We start from the raw sequence: 22246 nt of genomic DNA on the forward strand, positions 1-22246 counted from the left end.
CTTCACGACCCAGATAATCACGATGGTGTGATCACTCACCTAGAGCCAGACATCCTGGAATGTGAAGTCAAGTGGGCCTTAAGAAGCATCACTAAAACAAAGCTAGTGGAGGTGATGGAATTCCAGTGGAGCTATTTCAAATCCTGAAAGCTAGTGGAGGTGATGGAATTCCAGTGGAGCTATTTCAAATCCTTAAGAAGCATCACTAAAACAAAGCTAGTGGAGGTGATGGAATTCCAGTGGAGCTATTTCAAATCCTGAGCTATTTTGCTGTGAAAGTGCTGCACTCAATATGTCAGCAAATTTGGAAAACTCAGCAGTGGCCACAGGACTGGAAAAGGTCAGTTTTCATTCCAACCCCAAAGAAAGGAAATGCCAAAAAATGTTCAAACTACCGCACAATTGCACTCATCTCACATGCTAGTAAAGTAATGCTCAAAATTGTCCAAGTCAGGCTTCAGCAATACATGAACCATGAACTTCCTGATGTTCAAGCTGGTTTTAGAAAAGGCAGAGGAACCAGAGATCAAATTGCCAACATCTGCTGGATCATGGAAAAAGCAAGAGAGTTCCAGAAAAACATCTATTTCTGCTTTATTGACTATGCCAAAGCCTTTGACTGTGTGGATCACAATAAACTGTGGAAAATTCTGAAAGAGGTGGGAATACCAGACCACCTGACCTGCCTCTTGAGAGACCTATATGCAGGTCAGGAAGCAACAGTTAGAACTGGACATGGAACAACAGACTGCTTCCAAATAGGAAAAGGAGTCCGTCAAGGCTGTATATTGTCACCCTGCTTATTTAACTTATATGCAGAGTACATCATGAGAAATGCTGGGCTAGAAGAATCACAAGCTGGAATCAAGATTGCCAGGAGAAATATCAATAACCTCAGATATGCAGATGACACCACCCTTATGGCAGAAAGTGAAGAAGAACTAAAGAGCCTCTTGATGAAAGTGAAAGAGGAGAGTGAAAAGGTTGGCTTAAAGCTCAACATTCAGAAAACGAAGATCATGGCATCTGGTCCCATCACTTCATGGCAAATAGATGGGGAAACAGTGGAAACAGTGTCAGACTTTATTTTTTGGGGCTCCAAAATCACTGCAGATGGTGATTGCAGGTATGAAATTAAAAGACGCTTACTCCTTGGAAGGAAGTTATGACCAACCTAGATAGCATATTGAAAAGCAGAGACATTACTTTGTCAACAAAGGTCCGTCTAGTCAAGGCTATGGTTTTTCCAGTGGTCATGTATGGATGTCTCGAGAGTTGGACTGTGAAGAAAGCTGAGCGCTGAAGAATTGATGCTTTTGAACTGTGGTGTTGGAGAAGACTCTTGAGAGTCCCTTGGACTAAAAGGAGATCCAGCCAGTCCATTCTAAAGGAGATTAGTCCTGGGTGTTCACTGGAAGGACTGATGCTGAAGCTGAAACTCCAGTACTTTGGCCACCTCATGCGAAGAGTTGCCTCATTGGAAAAGACTCTGATGCTGGGAGGGATTGTGGGCAGGAGGAGAAGTGGACGACAGAGGATGAGATGGTTGGAAGGCATCACCGACTCGATGGACTTGAGTTTGAGTGAACTCCGGGAGTTGGTGATGGACAGGGAGGCCTGGCGCGCTGTGATTGATTCATGGGGTCGCAAAGAGTCGGACACGACTGAGGGACTGAACTCAACTGAACTGAAAATTCACCTGGCCGGCTACTGTAAATCTTTTGTTTCCCAGGAGGTGGCGCTATAGCTCTTGTGGTTTCTCCCTTGCTCACAAGCTGTGATTCCTGGTCGCACTGGGGACAACCTTCCTTCAATGCACTAGAAGCCGGCAGCAGACTGCAGGTAGGAAAAGACTTTAGTACTTAGACCTTGGGGATGCCTGAGAACCCCGTAGAGAGATCCCTGGGTGTGGTACTCCCAGAGGCTCATGGGTAGACTTCCTCCTGAGCTCAACTCTTTTAATTTTTGAAACCCTTTTTTGCCTTTTCCCCAATAATCTCCCCCAGAGTCACAGAGCTCCTGCTTAGCACTAGTGAGTCTAGTGGGGAATAGCGGATTTCTCTGGTGGTCCTGCCTTGCTGGAGTAGCCAGGTACCCACACAAACCTTTTTTTTTTAATATAAATTTATTTATTTTAATTGGAGGTTAATTACTTTACAATATTGTATTGGTTTTGCCATACATCAACATGAATCCGCCACAGGTATACACGTGTTCCCAATCCTGAACCCCCCTCCCTCTTCCCTCCCTGTACCATCCCTCTGGGTCATCCCAGTGCACCAGCGCCAAGCATCCAGTATTATGCTTCGAACCTGGACTGGCAATTTGTTTCTTATATGATATTATACATGTTTCAATGCCATTCTCCCAAATCATTCCACCCTCTCCCTCTCCCTCAGAGTCCAAAAGACTGTTCTATACATCTGTCTCTTTTGCTGTCTCACATACAGGGTTATCATTACCATCTTTCTAAATTCCATATATATGCGTTAGTATACTGTATTGGTGTTTTTCTTTCTGGCTTACTTCACTCTGTATAATAGGCTCCAGTTTCATCCACCTCATTAGAACTGATTCAAATGTATTCTTTTTAATGGCTGAGTAATACTCCATTGTGTATATGTACCACAGCTTTCTTATCCATTCATCTGCTGATGGACATCTAGGTTGCTTCCATGTCCTGGCTATTATAAACAGTGCTGTGATGAACACTGGGGTACACCTGTCTCTTTCAATTCTGGTTTCCTCGGTGTGTATGCCCAGCAGTGGGATTGCTGGGTCATAAGGCAGTTCTATTTCCAGTTTTTTAAGGAATCGCCACACCGTTCTCCATAGTGGCTGTACTAGTTTGCATTCCCACCAACAGTGTAAGAGGGTTCTCTTTTCTCCATACCCTCTCCAGCATTTATTGCTTGTAGGCTTTTGGATCGCGGCCATTCTGACTGGCGTGAAATGGTACCTCATTGTGGTTTTGATTTGCATTTCTCTGATAATGAGTGATGTTGAGCATCTTTTCATGTGTTTGTTAGCCATCTATATGTCTTTTGTTGTTGTTGTTCTATCCAGTGATGTGCTGGGGTTTCCCTTCTGGAAAGCTAGACTTCTGCAAGTATGCTCCTGTATGTGTGCCTGCGTGGCTCAACACTCACCCGATTTTTGCCCAATTTTGACAGTGGTGAGAGGGGTCTATGCAATTTTGCTGTTTCTGTTGGTTCTACGGCCCAGACAGAGGTTGTCCAATGGGCAAGACTCTTCCAGGGTCCTTGGGAGTAATGTGCTAGGTGCCAAAATGCCCACAAAGGCATTATGGTTCATGCGTGGATGTCTAATTCATTGGTTAAAAAGGGGAGATAAACGGAGGAATGATTTACATGCCACACTGCTGATGTCACCTCTTAACTTTTAATATGATGTTAAACAATTATACTTCTAGAATTTAATGCACATAATGCATAACTCTATGATTCTCCAAAATTCACTGCAATGTCTGAAATGCTTACCATCCAATGGCAGTGTGTCCAATAGCTCCTGACTTTCGCTCTTTGTTAATTCAATACCTATATTTTCCAGATAAAGTTGTGTGTCCTTGGCATTAATCTTATTACCTTTAAAATGATGGGAGACATGATAAGTGAACAGTTTCATATATAACAATTCTAAATTAAAAAATTATAATAAAACAACAGTATCTTAACTTGCTACAGATGTAACTGCAGAGGAGAAAGGATACAATGAAGCTTTTGTAACTGCAGAGCATCACAAGAAGGAATTAAAGTAGATGTTTCCTTTAAGCCTTGCCAAAAGAATGCTTCAATTAGTGCTCTTAAAACAATGAGGGCAAGCCAGCCAGCTTATAATAAAATAGATTTCTTTTTAAAAAATGATACTTCTAAAACTGTAGATAATAATAAATATATATATACTTGAAAACAAACATCAATATATTGGTAAAATGAGATGTGTGTAATTTCAGAATATTCAGTTCAGTTCAGCTCAGTCACTCAGTCGTGTCCGACTCTTTGCGACCCCATGAACCACAGCACACCAGGCCTCCCTGTCCATCACCAACTCCCGGAGTCCACCCAAACCCATATCCATTGTGTTGGTGATGCCATCCGATCATCTCATCCTCTGTCGTCCCCTTCTCCTCCTGCCCTCAATCTTTCCCAGCATCAGGATCTTTCCAAATGAGTCAGCTCTTCCCATCAGGTGGCCAAAGTACTGGAGTTTCAGCCTCAGCATCAGTCCTTCCAATGAACACCCAGGACTGATCTCCTTTAGGATGGACTGGTTGGATCTCCTTGCAGTCCAAGGGACTCTCAAGAGTCTTCTCCAACACCACAGTTCAAAAGCATCAATTCTTTGGTGCTCAGCTTTCTTTATAGTCCAACTCTCACATCCATACATGACCACTGGAAAAACCATAGCCTTGACTAGACGGACCTTTGCTGGCAAAGTAATGTCTCTGCTTTTTAGTATGCTGTCTAGGTTGGTCATAACTTTCCTCCCAAGGAGTAAACATCTTTTAATTTCATGGCTGCAATCACCATCTGCAGTGATTTTGGAGCCCAGAAAAATAAAGTCAGCCACTGTTTTCACTGTTTCCCCATCTATTTGCCATGAAATGATGGGACTGGATGCCATGATCTTAGTTTTCTGAATGTTCAGAATATTGGAATATATAATTAAAATATGATATGTACATATGGCAAAATATCTTGATTTTATATCTTTTCATCATCACTTCTCACTCACCAGAAAATAAACTTGCTATATTCATCAAGGAGTTCAGAGGAACTTTTCCATTATCTGAAATACAAAGGATAATCAGATATAGACAAAATATTTATTGCTATTAGGTTTAGGATCACTTTTTCCATGAAATTTTCTAAGTTGTCATTATTTACATAGAAAAATTTTGTTGATGTTTAAATGTTTTTCTCATATCCAACTATCTTATAGAATTCTAAAGAAGGTGTTTTAACATGCTAAATCAGATCTTTAACGCTTTTCCTAAATGGTCTTTTTAATCTAAAAGATATCTCTCTGCTGCCATATTATTGGTCTCAAACCAGATATCACTGACTATTTCAACCTGATACTCGTATTTGCTAAATGGAAATATGATCATCTCTCTTTGTATATTACCTGTCAAACAATTCCAAATCCTGTTTACCTTCTTTGTCAATCTCCGACCCTTTTCAACATCTATTTCAGTAGCTTCTGCTATTTTTTCCTGAAGTGTTTCTTTGTTTTTCCTAGTTGAATCTTAATCTACCAATGACCCTTATTGGATCTCTGACAATACTGAGAATAATAATCAGAAGCCATATTTCTCCTCCTTGAAAATCATAACTCTATAAGAATTTCTTACTTTCTAAGTAAAATTGAACAAGTATACTGGGGTTTAGACATGCTTGCTGATTTAAGAAAGCCCTGTGGGGCCTCCTGCTTCCCTACATCTGAACTGGCTGCCCTGGCTGTCTGGGATGTGATGCTCGCTCACCAGATCTCGCTCTGGGATGCTACAAGAAGACTTCAAAGGCTCGTCTGAAAGGAGTCACAAGTGGTAAATTAAATACTCACTGTCAATTTCCAAATAGTTACGTAGATCATTTAATTCTTTATTTTCAAGTTCATAGTTCAGGTTTGTCAAAGTGGTTCCTAGTTTATTTTCTAAAACATGTCCTCCTTGATTAAGAGATGAAATGAGAAAAGATTAAAATTATGCCTAAAATAAAAATGGTTTAGTTAAGTGTTATGCACCAAACCCTAATGGGAGGGAGAAAAGCAAAGTTGCAATGCAGATGTTTAAGGAAAATAGAAAACCAAGGTGGCAGAGGATAGGGTGGGGACTGTGAAGAAAAAACACCTTCTTTACATGTTATGAGGCATTCTGCTAAAATTTGTCATAAACATCTAAAGCAAATGAATGAGACTTATTAGTCATCATTCATTTATTATCAATAATAGAGAAACATGTCTGAAATGCTAGCCATAATTTTGGCTACTGAGTTTGAAACTTGTCATTATAATAGTAAATTATCTCCCAGGAAGTAACCTAGTGGTTATCTAAACTTGAACTGTAAGTCATAAAGGGGAATAAAAAAGATTAATAACCTAACTGTTCAATATAATAGTGTGGTTAAGAAAGTGAAAGTGAAGTTGCTCAGTCATGTCTGACTCTTTGCGACCTCATGAACTGTAGCCTACCAGGCTCCTCTGTTCATGGCGCTTTCCAGTCAAGAGTTCTGGAGTGGTTTGCAATTTCCTTCTCCAGGGGATCTTTCCATCCTCAGTCATGTCCGACTCTTTGCAACCTCATGAACTGTAGCCTACCAGGCTCCTCTGTCCATGGGGTTTTCCGGGCAAGAGTTCTGGAGTGCCTTGCCATTTCCTTCTCCAGGGGATCTTCCCATCCCAGGGATTGAACCCAGGTCTCCCGCATTGTAGGCAGATGCTTTACCATTTGAGCCACCAGGGAAGATCCCCTGTTAAGGGAGCAGTTAAGAATGTAGGTTCAAATCATGATCCTCCCAAGTTCAAATGGAGTGACCTTAGGCAAGTGAGTTAGCATCTCTCATCTGTAAAATGGTACCTAACTTAGGAAAAGTACCTAGTGTGTGTGCTCAGTCACTCATTTGATCTGACTCTTTGCAGCCCCATGGACTGTAGCCTTCCAGACTCCTCTGTCCATGGGATTCTCCAGGCAAGAGTACCGGAGTGGGCTGCCATTTCCACCTGCAGGGATCTTCCCCACCCAGGGATTGTGCATTCCCTGCATCTCTTTACCACTGAGCTACCTGGGAAGCCCCAAATAAGCTAACTTACAGATTTCTGTGAGGCTTAAATGAGTTAGTAGATGTAAAGTATTTAGAACAGTGGTTGGCACTACACTCAAGAAAAATTAGCTATTACTACCATTAAGTAATTAAAAGGACTTCCAAAAGGAAATACAAAGGTCAAAAACTTCATTTTCACTTGACTTATTATTCTTAACACTCACCTTGGAAAGCCTTTAAACCCTGTAGCAACCGTTTTTGATAGTACTTTCTGTCATCTACAAGAGAAGTCATTATTGTTAACAGAGAAATGTGATACAGCAATTCACAAGAGAATAGATTATTTTATAAAGACAATAATGTTACATGATTTGCCTTTTAGATTTATCTAATTTTCCATCCACACATCCTTATCTCCCTTGGTTTTAAGAATAAAGTTAAAGGGTAGAGAAAGTTCTAAACTTTCTTTACTAGGCTGAAACTTTCAGTCTCTCTGATTTGACCCTTTTTAACCTGACTTCCTCTTTTTCCCCCTTATTTTTTTATTAGACATTTCAAGATTAAAATCCTAAATTAAATTTAAAACAATCAATTTAAAAATCTCTATTCATTTATGATGTTCTCAAGCTCAATCCCAATGGAGTAAGCTCTATCTCTGACAATAGCCTCCATGAAAGCAAGAACTTCTGTCTTTAATTCTATAACCTAAGAAGTGCTCATTAAACATGTTGAATATAAATATACACTGAATAAAGGTTTAATGATTCCTACCTACCCCAACAATAAATACGCTCACACTAAGCTCCTCTGAGGACAAAAACAGTATCATAAATACTCACAAGTAAGTGGTAGAGTTTTAAGCAGCTTCCAGCGTTCCTTGGGTGTGAGTTCTATCCCTATGTTTTTCAAAACACCATCTACTTCATCAGCATTAATCTTGGCTCCTTGGAAAAGATGAAAATAATGACTGATGAAAAACTTAAGCATGATGAATGAGTCTAAATTATGAACATCATCTAAGTTTAATTGCAAGATTAAGAACAGGGTTGGCCAATGCTAAGTCAAGACTAAGGAAATATCAGATAGAACTCAATCTTAATTCTAGAGAGACAAGTTTTTTGAATACGCTAATAAAAATGGGATAAATCGACACTCTGAAATGGTAGCTGTATAGAGGCCTAAAACAACTAATATAAATGGCTATAGAAATAATTCTGTAATGACAGTGTTCATATTACTTTTAATTTGCCCATGTGATAAAAAAAAAAAAGTTAAAAGTGTTAGCTGCTTAGTCATGTCCAATTATTTGCAACCGCAGGGACTGTAGCCCACCAGACCCTTCTGCTCATGGAATTCTCTAGGCAAGAATACTAGAGTGGTAGCCATTCCCTTCTCCAGGGGATTTTCCTGACCCAGGAATTGAACCTGGGTCTCCTGCATTGTAGGCAGATTCTTGACTGTCTGAGCCACCAGGGAAGTTCCTGTGTAATGTTATTCATAAAAAGATGTATGCCAATGTTTTTTTCTGCCACTTATTGTGATAACATAGATTTCTGGCTGTTTAAACGGAGAAGGCAATGGCACCCCACTCCAGTACTCTTGCCTGGAAAATCCCATGGATGGAGGAGCCTGGTAGGCTGCATGCAGTCCCTGGGGTTGCTAAGAGTCGGACACGACTGAGCAACTTCACTTTCACTTTTCACTTTCATGCATTGGAGAAGGAAATGGCAACCCACTCCAGTGTTCTTGCCTGGAGAATCCCAGGGACGGGGGCGCCTGGTGGGCTGCCGTCTATGGGGTCACACAGAGTCGGACACGACTGAAGCGACTTAGCTTAGCAAATGATGGAAAAGTGATATGCATTATTGAAAAAATTCAGAGAATACAGGATATTTTACCAAGACATGATAAATAATAGTTGTGCTAAAAAGTATACACCCTAAACTAATGTGGATCACAGAATGAAAGATACCATTAATATACTAAAAGAACTAACAATGTCAGTATGATAGGAATAAAATATTTAAAAGCAAAACAGAAAAGCATCAGCATATTGTTATAATGATTTTTCTGTATAAACTTTCACTCACCTTTGAATGACTCAGCATTTTCCATAAGAGTATTTGGTTTAACCTTTTCTTCTGTAGGATAAAGTACAAGTAAGACACAGATTTTTCATTAGACCCAGAAAATGTTACAAAGACCTTATATTGTGGAACAAAACACTGAAATTCAGAAGTTTACCCTGAGTTGTTCTATAAATAAACCCCAGCTGAGCATGGAATTGAAGAATTAAGTTCTATAAATGATAAATATATAGAATAGAAGACAAAATTATAGTATAAAATATTAAATTCTATACACAATGGTGATAGGAAGTTTTAAAAACATTGCTTGACTTACTTTCCACTTGGTCTATTCTACTTTAGAATCTAGGAGTACTATGATGCTTGACCACCTTACTGTTAATATTACAGGATTCATACACAATAAAAACTGCCTAAAATATTGTAGCTGGCTACTTCCACATGCAACCCTTACACAGCACTTTCTTCATGTTTCCAACTCTACACCCAGCAAAACTTCCAATCTTTGCTGACTCCTTCATCTAATTTGTGTACTTTTGTAGTTGTTTGGTCGTTCAGTCATGTTCGACTCTTTGTGATTCCATGGACTGCACACCAGGCTTCACTGTCCTTCACCATCTCCCGGAGTTTGCTCAAACTTATGTTCATCGAGTCAGTGATGCCATCCAACTATCTCATCCTCTGTGGTCCCCTTCTCCTGCCTTCAATCTTTCCTAGCATAAGGATCTTTTTCAATGAGTCAGCTCTTTGCATCAAGTGGTCAAAGTATTGGAGCTTCAGCTTCAGCATCAGTCCTTCCAATGAATATTCAGGACTGATTTCCTTTAGGATTGGCTGGTTTGATCTCCTTGCAGTCCAAGGGACTCTCAAGAGTCTTCTCCAACACCACAGTTCAAAAGCATCAATTCTTTGGCACTCAGTTTTCATTGTGGTCCAACTCACACATCCGTACATGACTACTGGGGAAACCATAGCTTTGACTCTATGGACCTTTGTTGGCAAAGTCTCTCTGCTTTTTAATATGCTGTCTAGGTTTGTCATAGCTTTTCTTCCAAGGAGCAAGAGTCTTAACTTCATGACTTCAGTCACCATCTGCAGTGATTTTCGAGCCAAAATAAACATAATCAAGTCTATTACTGTTTCCATTTTTCTCCTCATCTATTTGCCATGAAGTGATGGGACCAGATGCCATGATCTTAGTTTTCTCAATGCTGAGTTTTAGCTAGCTTTTTCATTCTCCTCTTTCACTTACCAAGAGGTTCTTTTGTTCCTCTTTGCTTTCTGCCACAGGGGTAGTGTCATCTATAGATCTGAGGTTATTGATACTTCTCCTGGCAATCTTGATTCCAGCTTATGCTTCCTCCAGCCTGGCATTTCTCATGATGTACTTTGCATATAAGTTAAATAAGCAGGGCGACAATATACAGCTTTGACCTATTACTTTCCCAGTTTTGAACCAGTCGTCGTTTCATATCCAGTTCTAACTGTTGCTTCTTGATCTGCATAAAAATTTCTCAGGAGGCAGGTGAGGTGGTCTGGTATTCCTATCTCTTTAAGAATTTTCCACAGTTTGTTGTGATACACACAGTCAAAGGCTTTAGTGTAGTCAATGAAATAGAAAGTAAAAAGTGAAAGTGTCAGTCACTCAGTTGTGTCTGACTCTTTGCTACCCCACGGGATTTTCCAGACAAGAATACTGGAATGGGTTGCTGTTTCCTTCTCCAGAGGATCTTCCCAACCCAGGGATCAAACCTGGGTTTCCCACATTGCAGGCAGATTCTTTACTGTCTGTGCCATCAGGGAAGCCTTAATGAAGCAGAAGTAGATGATTTTCTGGAGTTCTCTTGCAACTTTATGGTGATTTAAGAGACTTTTACATTTTTTTTTTCTGACTCGTTTTTAAATTTCTTCTTTGGCTTTTTTTTCTTTAAAGTGCTCCTCCGTTTCATTTCTCTACCTGCTTCTTAGGTCTGTCAATTTTCTCACTGCCATCAAAATTTAGCCCTTCATGTGGGAATCACTGTTTAACAGATTACTGATCTTTGATTTAAACATTAATAATCAGAGATAATAAAATTCCCCAGATGAACACATCTGCAAGTTTTATGAGAGGAGCTCAGTTTCCCTAAAGCCATGACTACATGCTCACCATCAACTGGCAGGTGGTTCCTCAGATCCTCAACTTCCTCATTTTCCAGGTCATAACCCAAGTTTTCCAGGATGGTTTCCAGTTTAGAGACATGACACTTCCCACCTTAAGAAAGAATGAAGTGATAAAAAAATAGGAACTGGTATTTTTAAAAAATGCTGGTTATATTCATGCACCAATTGCAACTAGATGAAACAAATCCATTATTGCATAATGACCAAAAAAAAAAAAAGAAAACTGTTTATGGTTACATGTGAAATGTCTTCAACACTTTCCACAATAAAGACTTACTGTGGAAGTCAAGAATATATTTGTGGTTCATTTCAGGGGCCCTTTCTATAGTTTTCAAGAAAGGTGTATTTAGAAGGAACTTAATTATATATTATGTAAATTATATACAATTTTATTTATATATTAATCCCAAATGCTATTTTTATGTATTATAAGTTGCACATGTATATATGAAACTTATTGTGTCAGAGAACTATAAATGATCACATTAGATGTAATTCCATCTAAAGGAGACCTATAGGTTAATGGGATAATAAGATCAATGATCTAATTATTGTGGAATGATAAGCCTTTTGAAAATTAAGGTAAAATCTGCAAGTCTTAGTTTTACTTTCCTTCTTATTATGATTTTCACTTACCAGGAAAAGCCTTGATATGATTGAGCAAATCATTTTTCTCTACCTTTTTATCATCTGTAAAATAAGACATATTTAAGGTAAAATAGAGTTACATGGACAGTAAAAAAAAAAGGTAGTAAGAACATAATTTCATAATTACATACTTTAAAAATTTGTCTTAAGTTATATTCCTACATTTTCTACATCCATGTTCTTCACGGAAACAGATGTTACCTCTTTCCTCACTCTGAGTTCTCCTTTTTCTTTCTCTGTGTATGCTAAGTTACTTCGGTCATGTCTGACTCTTTGCGACCCTATGGACTGTAGCCTGCTAGGCTCCTCCGTCCATGGGATTCTCCAGGCAAGAATACTGGAGTGGGTTGCTATGCCCTCCCTCCAGGGGATCTTTCTGACCCAGGAATCCAACCCATGCCTCCTGAGTCTCCTGCACTGCAGACGGGTTCTTTACCATAAGCACCACCTTCTTGCTAATTTAGACTTTTCTTTCACATTGCCCTATTAATGCATCATTCATTTCTGAGTAATATTTAAAAAATTTTTTAATTTATTGAAGTATAGTTGATTTTAAATGTTGTGCTAATTTCTGCTGTAGAGCAAAGTGATTCAATTGTACATATATATATTCTTTTTCATATTCTTCTCCATTATCAATTATTACAGGATATTGAATATATTTCCCTGTGCTGTACTGTAGGACCTTGTTGCTTATCCATTCTGTATGTAATAGTTTGCCTCTGCTAATCCCAAACTCCCAATCCATCCTTTCCCCTTTGTCACCTCACCCTTGGCAACCACAGTTTGCTCTCTATGTCTGTGAGTCTGTTTCTGTTTCATAGATACATTCATTTGTGTTATATTTCAGATTCCACAGATATTAGTGATGTCATATGGTATTTGTCTTTCTTTTTCTGATTTATTTCACTTAATGGCAGGACTCAGGTTTGATGCTATAGCTTTTCAAAATGAGAAACCTAAATGTTAAAGGCCTAATTTCTTTATAGCTAAAGATTGGCATTTTTGTGTTTTAGATTTTTATACAAAACTAGAATGGCCCATTTTTATGAAGTTCTCACAATGAAGTTTATACAAGCACAGAGATACATACACAGATACATCAAATACCTACCAGCAAATGGCAACATTTTCAACAGCTCCCAGATTTCCCTATTTGTGAGCTCTATTCCCAGGTTTTTTAGTGTTTTGTGTATGTCCTTGGCTTCAACTTTTTCTCCTTTAAAAGATGGGAATGGTTACAGATGAGAATTGTTTACTGACTCCAAATGATGAACTGTCTAAAGCTTGTACAGGGTTTTCTACGGTTTTTGGAAGTTATTTCTTTAATTCTAAATAAAATACTTATTTCTAATGCTCTTAAGGACCTCAAAGAAGTTAACCCAACTCATGGTAAAGGGATAGACAGGAGGCAAAGTGATCTAAGTTATGTACAGGCAGTTACCTAATCTAAATTGTATTAACCATCAGATAGAATTTGTGTTTCTCTAACTTTGTCTGAATTATAAGATGAATTATCTTCATTAACCGCATTATTTGTATTACTATCAAAATTTTACTTTAACATTTACTGGGTTACAGTAGATGTGAGATAAGTATTTTGAATGAATGAATAGGTGAGTTGGCCACTGAAATAAATCACAAAATAAAAAAGTTTCAGAGAATACAGAACTTGTTATAGAGAAATAGTGATATGTTTTGCTAAAACATAATCCAATATAATCTTCATGTCATTAGAGTCAACTTTGTTACAAAAACAGAAGTTAAAAATCAATGACAAAATAAGAAAACAGCTTTACATCTGTATGTAAACATGGAGTATTTGCATTTTAGTTTTATAACTTTTCACAAAATGTATGCTCACCTGTTATTTTCTTTATTTCTTTTAGCAGTTTATGCAGATCAGTCTTGCCAAACACTAAAAAATAAGCCACAATTTAGACAGACACAATTGTAGACTGATTTTAAAAGATTATTAAAATATTTAAGATTAATTTCATTATTTATTCTCTTCTCCCTCTTATCTCAGTCTCTGCGTGCATGCATATGAAAATTTCCCTTCTCAGGTTTGTTCTTGTGGCTTTACACAATCTACTATATCAGATTCCAGCAACAAGAGTAAAAACTTTCAGTTTGGAACTTTAAGTCTACCTGTTTCCCCACTTAACACTATCCTATACTATCATCCCCAAGTTAGCTTAATCTACTGCATTTTTTTGTAGTAGTAATATTCATTACATAATCAAAGAATTGAGAGTCTTTAAATTAAAAAATATGTCTATTTATTCTGTATCACATCCAGACAAGTTAGGGTTGCCCATAGTAATATTAAACACTTTCAAATTAAACAGTAGAATGGAACATAATGAGAATTATCTCTTCAATCAGCATAATTTCCCAGAATTGCAGATGTAGTACATTTGTAGGCCAAGAAAAAAAAAATCTAGAAACTATGCACATTATTGGTATTTTCTTACCAAAAAAACAGTATGCTATTTATTATTATGGAATCTTATTCTTCCTTTGGGGTAGTTTCCAGTACATTCTCCCCATACATTTAGTTATCAGATTTATGCTTTGGGGTCTCTTGCTACATATAGGACAGTGTAATTTTACATTAAATTTCCCTGTTGATGATAACAGTCAGCTAACACCTATTGATTAATACAACTGAAAATTCTTGCTGAGAGTCTTGAGTAGTTGCTAAATTAACATATTATCTAGTTAATTCTATTTCTCATCACTCAACAAGTATTTATAGATGTCAAAGATCTGCACTCATTGTGCTAGTTACTGAGGGATACAATAGCCCATGGGGTTGCACAGAATGAGACACAACTGAGTACACACACACACACACAACGGTGAGCAGCATAGAAATGGTTCCTGTCCTCACAGAGCCTTCATTTATTACTGATTTCAATAAGTCTAGGTGAGAAAAAGGTTTTGATTTTTCTTTTAGCTTTCCTATCAGAGAGAGCAAGGAAAATGTGTTCTGGTTTCACAGATTCAACACCAAAGGTATAACAACTAATTATGTATAGAAAGATAATGTGATTCATTGAAGAAAATAGAATACTATCTGGGTTTACAAATGCTTATCTTTGCTCTTTATGTACATAATGAGGGTGTCTCTAGCCTGAGGATTAAAAAGCTTTACACCTTTCAATTTTTGAATGGTAATCTCAGCCTGCATTCAATTATTTAAATTTGATCAATTAAATTAAGTAGGATGGCTTTTCAAAATGCTTTTACTACCCACAAGTATTTATTTCCTCCTCTCCTTGAACTTCACTAAAATGATAGGAAAGTAATAATAAATGTACTCAAAAGACATTTATGGGAGACGAAATCTTCATGAACAAGAGATTTCACAAACATTTGAAAATTAGAAAGCAAGTAGGAGAGTGGTAACTAATTCAGCAGAACTGAGGAAGAAAGAAAGTGAAAGTGAAGTCGCTCAGTCGTGTCCGACTCTTTGCGACCCCATGGACTGTGTAGCCTACCAGGCTCCTCTGTCCATGGGATTTTCCAGGCAATAGTCCTGGAGTGGATTGCCATTCCTTCTTCAGGGGTCTTCCCAACCCAGGGATCAAACCCAGGTCTACTGCATTGTAGACAGACCCTTTACCGCCTGAGCCACCAGGGAACTTAAAAGCCTATGAGGGTTATCGTTACCATCTTTCTAAATTCCATATGTTGATGTATGGCAAAACCAATACAATATTGTAAAGTAATTAACCTCCAATTAAAATAAATAAATTTATTTAAAAAAAGCCTATAAGGGGACACTAATGAAAAGCGGCATAATTCACAAAGAAGAATCCTAAAAAGTTTCAAGATACAGAGTATCGGGTAAGGTGTAGAAATGAACATCAAGGGGACTGCTAGCAAGTTAGTACACACAGGCAAATTAACAACATTCCCCTCCTCTGCTAGTTATTACCCTTTCTTTTATTCCCATTTTGTCCAAATTCCACTCCACCATCACTTCTCCTCTCGGCCCTCTGACCATTCCCTAAAAACCAGAAATTTATTCTCTAGAGACATGGACACAAGAAGTTCTGGACTCTGGGAAGGTAGGCACAGTAAATGTTAGGCAAGAGGATTAAAATGGGGCATTATATGAATGTTAATAAACTGAAGTGGAAGGGAGGGAGGCTCAAGAGGGAGAAGATATATGTATACTTATGCTTGATTGGGGCTTCCCTGGTAGCTCAGCTGGTAAAGAATCTGCCTGCAGTGCAGGAGACTCTGGTTTGATTCCTGGACTGGGAAGATCCCTTGGAGAAGGGAAGGCTATCCACTGCAAAATTCTTGGGCTTCCCTGGTGGCTCAGACAGTAAAGAATCCACCTACAATGTGGAAGACCTGGGTTCGATCCCTGGATTGGAAAGATCCCCTGGAGGAAGGCATGGCAACCCACTCCAGTATTCTTGCCTAGAGAATCCCCATGGACAGAGGAGCTGGTGGGCTACAGTCCATGGGGTCACAAAGAGACGCAATTAAGCTACTAAGCACACACATGCTTGATTCACGCTGTTGTATAGCAGAAACCAACAGAACGTTGTGAAGAATTATTCTCCATTAAAATAAATAAATAATAAAAAGAGTACTTCCCTGGTGGTCCAGTGATAAAGAATCCACCTCCCAATGCAGGGGATATGAGTTTGATCCCTGGTCTGGGAAGATCCCACAGGCCATGGGGAACTGAGCCTGCAAGCCACAACTACTGAGCCGGTGCTCTAGAGAGCCTGTGGTGCTCAAAAAGAGTAGCCACTGCAATGAGAAGCCTGCGCACCATAATAGAGAAGCTCCTGCTCACAGCAACTAGAGAAAGTCTGAGCACAGCAACAAAGACCCAGCACAGCGACAAGTCAGTAAATAAAATGAAGATAAAATATTGCTGTTTAAGGTTCTTAATGTAGACAGAGATAAGGTCAGGAATGAATAATGTGAGCGCGTGCCAAAACACAGGGGAAGGGATAAGGAAATTGGTAATTTGCAAGTGTATAAAGGAATTGTTGATTTGAAACCTAAGGAGCTTCCCAGGTAAAATCTGAAACCAGCCACCTGTACACTGAGGGCAGGGGGAGACCAAAGCAAGAGCAGACCACTCCAGACTGGTGGCTGAAAGGTTTCTAAGCAAGGAAACTTACATATGAGGCTTGCCTTTGATGACCACAAGACAAGTAGATCTCTGCACTGCCCTCCAGAATCTTAAAAGTTTATATAGAGACTTTAACTGGGTTTAGTCATGTATACTGTCCAGATGGGATTCAACAACACATTGCTCTCTCAAGGCTCTTTCCTTGAACACAACTCTCATTGTGGGAACAGTGGACACGGTAGATGTTCTAAGTACAAGGGAGGTGGTGAGGATCCTCCAATTGTCTTGAGTCCAGTTTGCAGGTCAACTGGCAGTCATGTTCTCTCAATTACCCCCTCCAACAGGAATGTATAGCTTGGTGACATGATTTTTAAAATAAATTTAAATCATATACTTAATCTGAAATTAGCAACCTCTTCTCTGTGGGTAATAAGCCCTTCTTCAGCTTCTTTCAAGTAAAGGGTTAAACTCCCTACCATCATGCATACTGAGATCACTGAAAACACACTAAGTCAAAACAGTCTCTTATGTTAGGACTGGGCTCTCTTCAAAGATTTAAAAAGTGATATTATCACCAAACAGATTTAGTGCCAGAAGTTTTCAAACATAAGATTATAAGTCTAAATTTCTTTAAAAGGTCTAATATCATCTGTGATGCTCACCATCAACTGGTAGGTTTTGTGACAAATCTTTGAGCTTGTTATCTGGGAATTTGATTTTCATTTTTCCCAAAACCTTTTCCAGATTACTGACATCAACCTTCCCACCTAAGGAAACATTTGGGAACACAAGGGAAATTTAATGACTTCTCCAATAGAGAACATTTCAGTCAATTTCCATACAACCAGGACTATCCGCAAAAATATCACTGGTTCAAAATGTTCAAGTGTACAATGTGAACAAAATAGAATTAGAATTGTAATTTCTGCTTGGTCTTGAGGACAATCTTAACAAGGTACAAATTCATTCTCCAGTGAGTTACAATGATGGAATGCCCAGAACTACTGCCAATTCTTTACTTCACATTTTCTATATAGACCCAACTTTAGATTTGCTTTGCAAATAAATTTAATAAAAGCCAAAGTTTACTAAGCAGGAAAGACTATTTGAAAAAAGCACATACATTCAAAACAAATAAAAAATAATCAGTTTCTCACTGGTGGAATTATAATTTGTACAAAAATATTTGGCAATATTTAATAAAGCTGAAAGTATACTTAAAAAATAATAATCAGTTTATGTGAGAGGTGGTAAGATACACAAGAGAATAATTAGACAATAATATTAATGCAAATGTAAGGCAGAAGAATCTTATTTATCTTTCTTCTCATCATGCTTCTTACCATTGAAAGATTTCACACCATCTAGCAATCTATTTTCATATATATTCCCATCATCTGTAAGAAAAGGCACAATGGACATCACAGATAAAGGGATATAGAAATTGAAACAAAGGTATAATTTCACAAAAATGCTTTAAAGTGATTTGTCTTAGAAATAACTTTGATTTTTGCCCTCCAGTGATTTTGAAACTATGGACAAAGAAAACTCTCAGAGTTCTGTGTCTGGCTGTATAACCAATAATTAGCGGCAAACACCTTAACTGGAACATCAATATGTCTTTCCTTCACTTTTCTTTGACTTTTTTCTTCATTCTCCTACTCTTCTATCTCTCCCATCCTCACTTTCTTCCTTACATCTCTCTTTAACTTTTAGTTCTGAGGGTGGAACCAAATATAATAAAAGGAATTTTTGTATCCAATGGCAGGATTCAAGAAAATAGACTTGGTATTTAGAGTTTCCCAAAGAAAGAATTACATTTTCCAAAGGAAGGACAAAGTCACACTAAAATTTTTTACATTCTTTTTGCTGTGGTTTTTTAAATTAGGATATCTAGTAGGTATAGTTTTTTTTTTTAAGTTATTTTAAACACCTAAGACTAACCTTTCTCAAAAGTTCTAATCTTGTTTGAAATGCTTACCATCAACTGGCAGATTTTTCACCAGTTCCGAGTATTCTTTAGGTGTGAATTCTATCCCAAAGCCTTCCAGAATATTTTTCAGATCTTCTACATTAATTTTTTCTCCTTCAAAAACAGAAATGGTGAGTACAGTTGACAATATTAATAACTATCTAACTACTTAAAGATATGAAATAAAATTGTTCATGTTCATACATCATTATCCCCAGCTGCTAGGTAAAAGATAAAGGCACAATAAAATCTGCCTAGTGGAGTCAAGAGTGGGCAGAGAATTAGAACTTATACCCCTTAAGGAAAGACTTGCTTTCATAACACTGAGAGTAAGAAACCACAGTTCTCAGTAAACTGAAGATTTAGATAGTTGCTTTGCAAACTAGAATGGAAAGTTAACCTAATTTTGCTCTGCTTTTCCCAAAATTGCTAAAGTGTTTGACCATTATCCTAATTTTTATCATTTCACACAATGGCTATTTAGCACTGCTGCTGCTGCTGCTAAGTCACTTCAGTTGTGTCTGACTCTGTGCGACCCCATAGACAGCAGCCCACCAGGCTCCGCCGTCCCTGGGATTCTCCAGGCAAGAACACTGGAGTGGGTTGTCATTTCCTTCTCCAATGCACGAAAGTGAAAAGTGAAAGTGAAGTCGCTCAGTCGTGTCCGACTCCTAGCGACCCCATGGACTGCAGCCCACCAGGCTCCTCCATCCATGGGATTTTCTACAACAGTGGAATTGAGTAGCTGCAACAGAGACTATATAAGCTACTCAATTCTGCTGTTGTAAGCTGCCATCTATGGGGTCGCACAGAGTCAGACACAACTGAAGCGACTTAGCAGCAGTAGCACTAAAATAGCCATTGATAATGAAGAAGACTGTAACTGTGTTCTAGCTAAACTTTCTTTATAAACAGAGGGCTAGATTTGGTCTATGAGCAGTAGTTTGTTTATCCCTGATATTATTTTTTACTTTTCAGTGGTGAACATCTGAAGTATATCATTATTAGAAAATATTTTATAAGATATAGGAATTGCTACTAAGAAATGAAAAAAATTAATACCGATAATACAGACTGACTTTGGACAACTAGACACAAACTCTTAATAATAACAATAAACTGTGGAAAATTCTGAAAGAGATGGGAATACCAGACCACCTGACCTGCCTCTTGAGAAATCTGTATGCAGGTCAGGAAGCAACAGTTAGAACTGGACATGGAACAACAAACTGGTTCCAAGTAGGAAAAGGAGTACATCAAGGCTGTATATTGTCACCCTGCTTATTTAACTTATATGCAGAGAACATTATGAGAAACGCTGGGCTGGAAGAAGCACAAGCTGGAATCAAGATTGCTGGGAGAAATATCAATAACCTCAGATATGCAGATGACACCACACTTATGGCAGAAAGTGAAGAAGAACTAAAGAGCCTCTTGATGAAAGTGAAAGAGGAGAGTGAAAAGATGGCTTAAAGCTCAACATTCAGAAAATGAAGATCATGGCATCTGGTCCCATCACTTCATGGGAAACAGATGGGGAAACAGTGGAAACAGTGTCAGACTTTATTTTTTGGGGCTCCAAAATCACTGCAGATGGTGATTGCAGCCATGAAATTAAAAGATGCTTACTCCTTGGAAGGAAAGTTATGACTAACCTAGACAGCATATTAAAAAGCAGAGACATTATTTTGCCAACAAAGGTCCGTCTAGTCAAGGCTATGGTTTTTCCAGTGGTCATGTATGGATGTGAGAGTTGGACTATAAAGAAAGCTGAGCGCCAAAGAATTGATGGTTTTGAACTGTGGTGTTGGAGAAGACTCTTGAGTGTCCCTTGGACTGCAAGGAGATCCAGCCAGTCCATCCTAAAGGAAATCAGTCCTGGGTGTTCATTGGAAGGGCTGATGTTGAGGCTGAAACTCCAATACTTTGGCCACCTGATGCAAAGAGCTGACTCATTTGAAAAGACCCTGATGCTGGGGAAAGATTGAGGGCAGGAGGAGAAGGGGACGACAGAGGATGAGATGGTTGGATGGTATCACCGACTCAATGGACATGGGTTTATGTGGACTCCGTGAGTTGATGATGGACAGGGAGGCCTGGTGTGCTGTGATTCATGGGTCGCAAAGAGTCGGACAAGACTGAGCGACTGAACTGAACTGAACTGAACTTGTAACAACACCCTCATAACTACCACCTAGGTAAAGAAATAGAAAAACGTTTCCCACTCCAGAAGGCTATCTTTCTCAAATCCTATTCACAGTATTATACCCTTAAGAGGTAATTATACCCTTAGTTTTTGGACAATGATTTCGTTTTTCTTTTGTTTAATATCAAAGCACAGATGACTTTATTTACATGAATCATGAACATTTTAAAGGCAATTCTATTTAGAGAAACATTTTCTTTAATCGTATAGTATATGAGAGATTTTTAGGATGGTCTCTGAAAGTGAACTCAAAGGAACTTTTGTGTAAAAATAAAATGATGGTTTGGGTTTCAGTTATTATATATCTATACCTAAACCTAGAAATCAATTTGGAAGGAAACACAAAAGTTCCAGAATTGGGTTAAAACTATTCACCTTTCATTGTTTTCCCCAAACTTGGTTTGATGTAGATTGGTCGTAAGTACTATTATGTAGCACATGGTCCCATACTTTCTTAAATGGAGGCTACTAAATATAATTTAGTATTTTTCTAGATATTCCAATGTCTTTGAAGTTAATGGGAATGACTGCATTATGCTATACTAACTATAATACAAAAAATTTTTTTTTGGAGCTATTTACTTACTTTAAAATTTTTTATTGGAGTATAGTTGATTTGCAGTATTTTATTACTTTCTGTTGCATGGCAAAGTGAATCAGTTATATATATATCCACTCTTTTTCAGATTATTCTCCTATATAGGTCATTACAGAGTTGGACAATGATTTCTTGCTTTTCTTTATGCATTTATCATCTAGTTGGCATGCTTAATCACTGTCATTTAGCTCTGTTTCTTTTCAAATCTTATAAATGAAATCATACACATATTATTTTCACTAACATATTGGGAGGATAGGGGCTGTAGGAGAGGTCCACCCTGGGAGCAGGTCATAGGGGGTATATTATTTGTAGAGATCTTAGAAATAATAATACCACCAATTAAAAGTAAGTCTACCTTTTACTATCACTTCAGGCTCACATTTCAAATAATGTCATTTTAAGTACTTTATCCTATCAGACTAGATTGTTTCCACTGCATCTTCCTATTTTTGCTTTTGTGGCTGGTTGATTTTTTTTAATTGAGATGAAATTCTCATAATGTAAAATTAACTATTTTAAAGTGTGCAATTCAGTGGCAGTTAGTATATTCACAATGTTGTGAATCAACTCTCTCTAGTTTCAGATATCTTTATTGCCTGTAAAGGAAACCCCATGTTCAATAATCATCAGCCACTGTGCCCTCCTTTCAGTTCCTAACAATCATGAGCCTACTTTCT

At 38.0% G+C, this 22246-nt stretch overlaps 1 protein-coding gene and 2 long non-coding RNA genes across 3 annotated transcripts; all 3 read right to left on the reverse strand.

The window, feature by feature from the left end:
- Positions 1-3497: 3497 nt before the first annotated feature.
- Positions 3498-5684, reverse strand: LOC120866981. The gene is made up of 3 exons (XR_005721788.1): positions 5587-5684; positions 4756-4809; positions 3498-3605 (listed from the first exon to the last, which is right to left on the reverse strand). It is a non-coding gene; the product is annotated as an uncharacterized LOC120866981 (long non-coding RNA).
- A 1321-nt stretch (positions 5685-7005) lies between these two features.
- LOC120866983 lies at positions 7006-8924 on the reverse strand. Its single transcript, XR_005721790.1, has 3 exons — positions 8873-8924; positions 7622-7726; positions 7006-7060 (listed from the first exon to the last, which is right to left on the reverse strand). It is a non-coding gene; the product is annotated as an uncharacterized LOC120866983 (long non-coding RNA).
- A 1999-nt stretch (positions 8925-10923) lies between these two features.
- Positions 10924-21350, reverse strand: LOC120866570. The gene is made up of 8 exons (XM_040244361.1): positions 21344-21350; positions 18772-18876; positions 18134-18187; positions 17453-17557; positions 13545-13598; positions 12795-12899; positions 11669-11722; positions 10924-11123 (listed from the first exon to the last, which is right to left on the reverse strand). The coding sequence occupies exons 1-8, from the start codon at positions 21348-21350 to the stop codon at positions 10924-10926; spliced, it is 684 nt and encodes a 227-aa protein (XP_040100295.1).
- Positions 21351-22246: the final 896 nt, after the last annotated feature.

The sequence above is a fragment of the Oryx dammah genome, unplaced genomic scaffold, assembly GCF_014754425.2.
Source record: "Oryx dammah isolate SB20612 unplaced genomic scaffold, SCBI_Odam_1.1 HiC_scaffold_8, whole genome shotgun sequence".
Taxonomy (NCBI): domain Eukaryota; kingdom Metazoa; phylum Chordata; class Mammalia; order Artiodactyla; family Bovidae; genus Oryx; species Oryx dammah.

What these genes read in the sequence shown, in the direction of transcription:
- LOC120866570 (XM_040244361.1), bottom strand. An exon ending in AGAAATAAAGAAAATAACAG is followed by an intron (nt 12,900 to 13,544) that starts GTGAGCATACAT and finishes CATCTTTTAAAG; the next exon opens with GAGAAAAAGTTGAAGCCAAG. An exon ending in GAAAATGTTGCCATTTGCTG is followed by an intron (nt 11,723 to 12,794) that starts GTAGGTATTTGA and finishes CTTATTTTACAG; the next exon opens with ATGATAAAAAGGTAGAGAAA.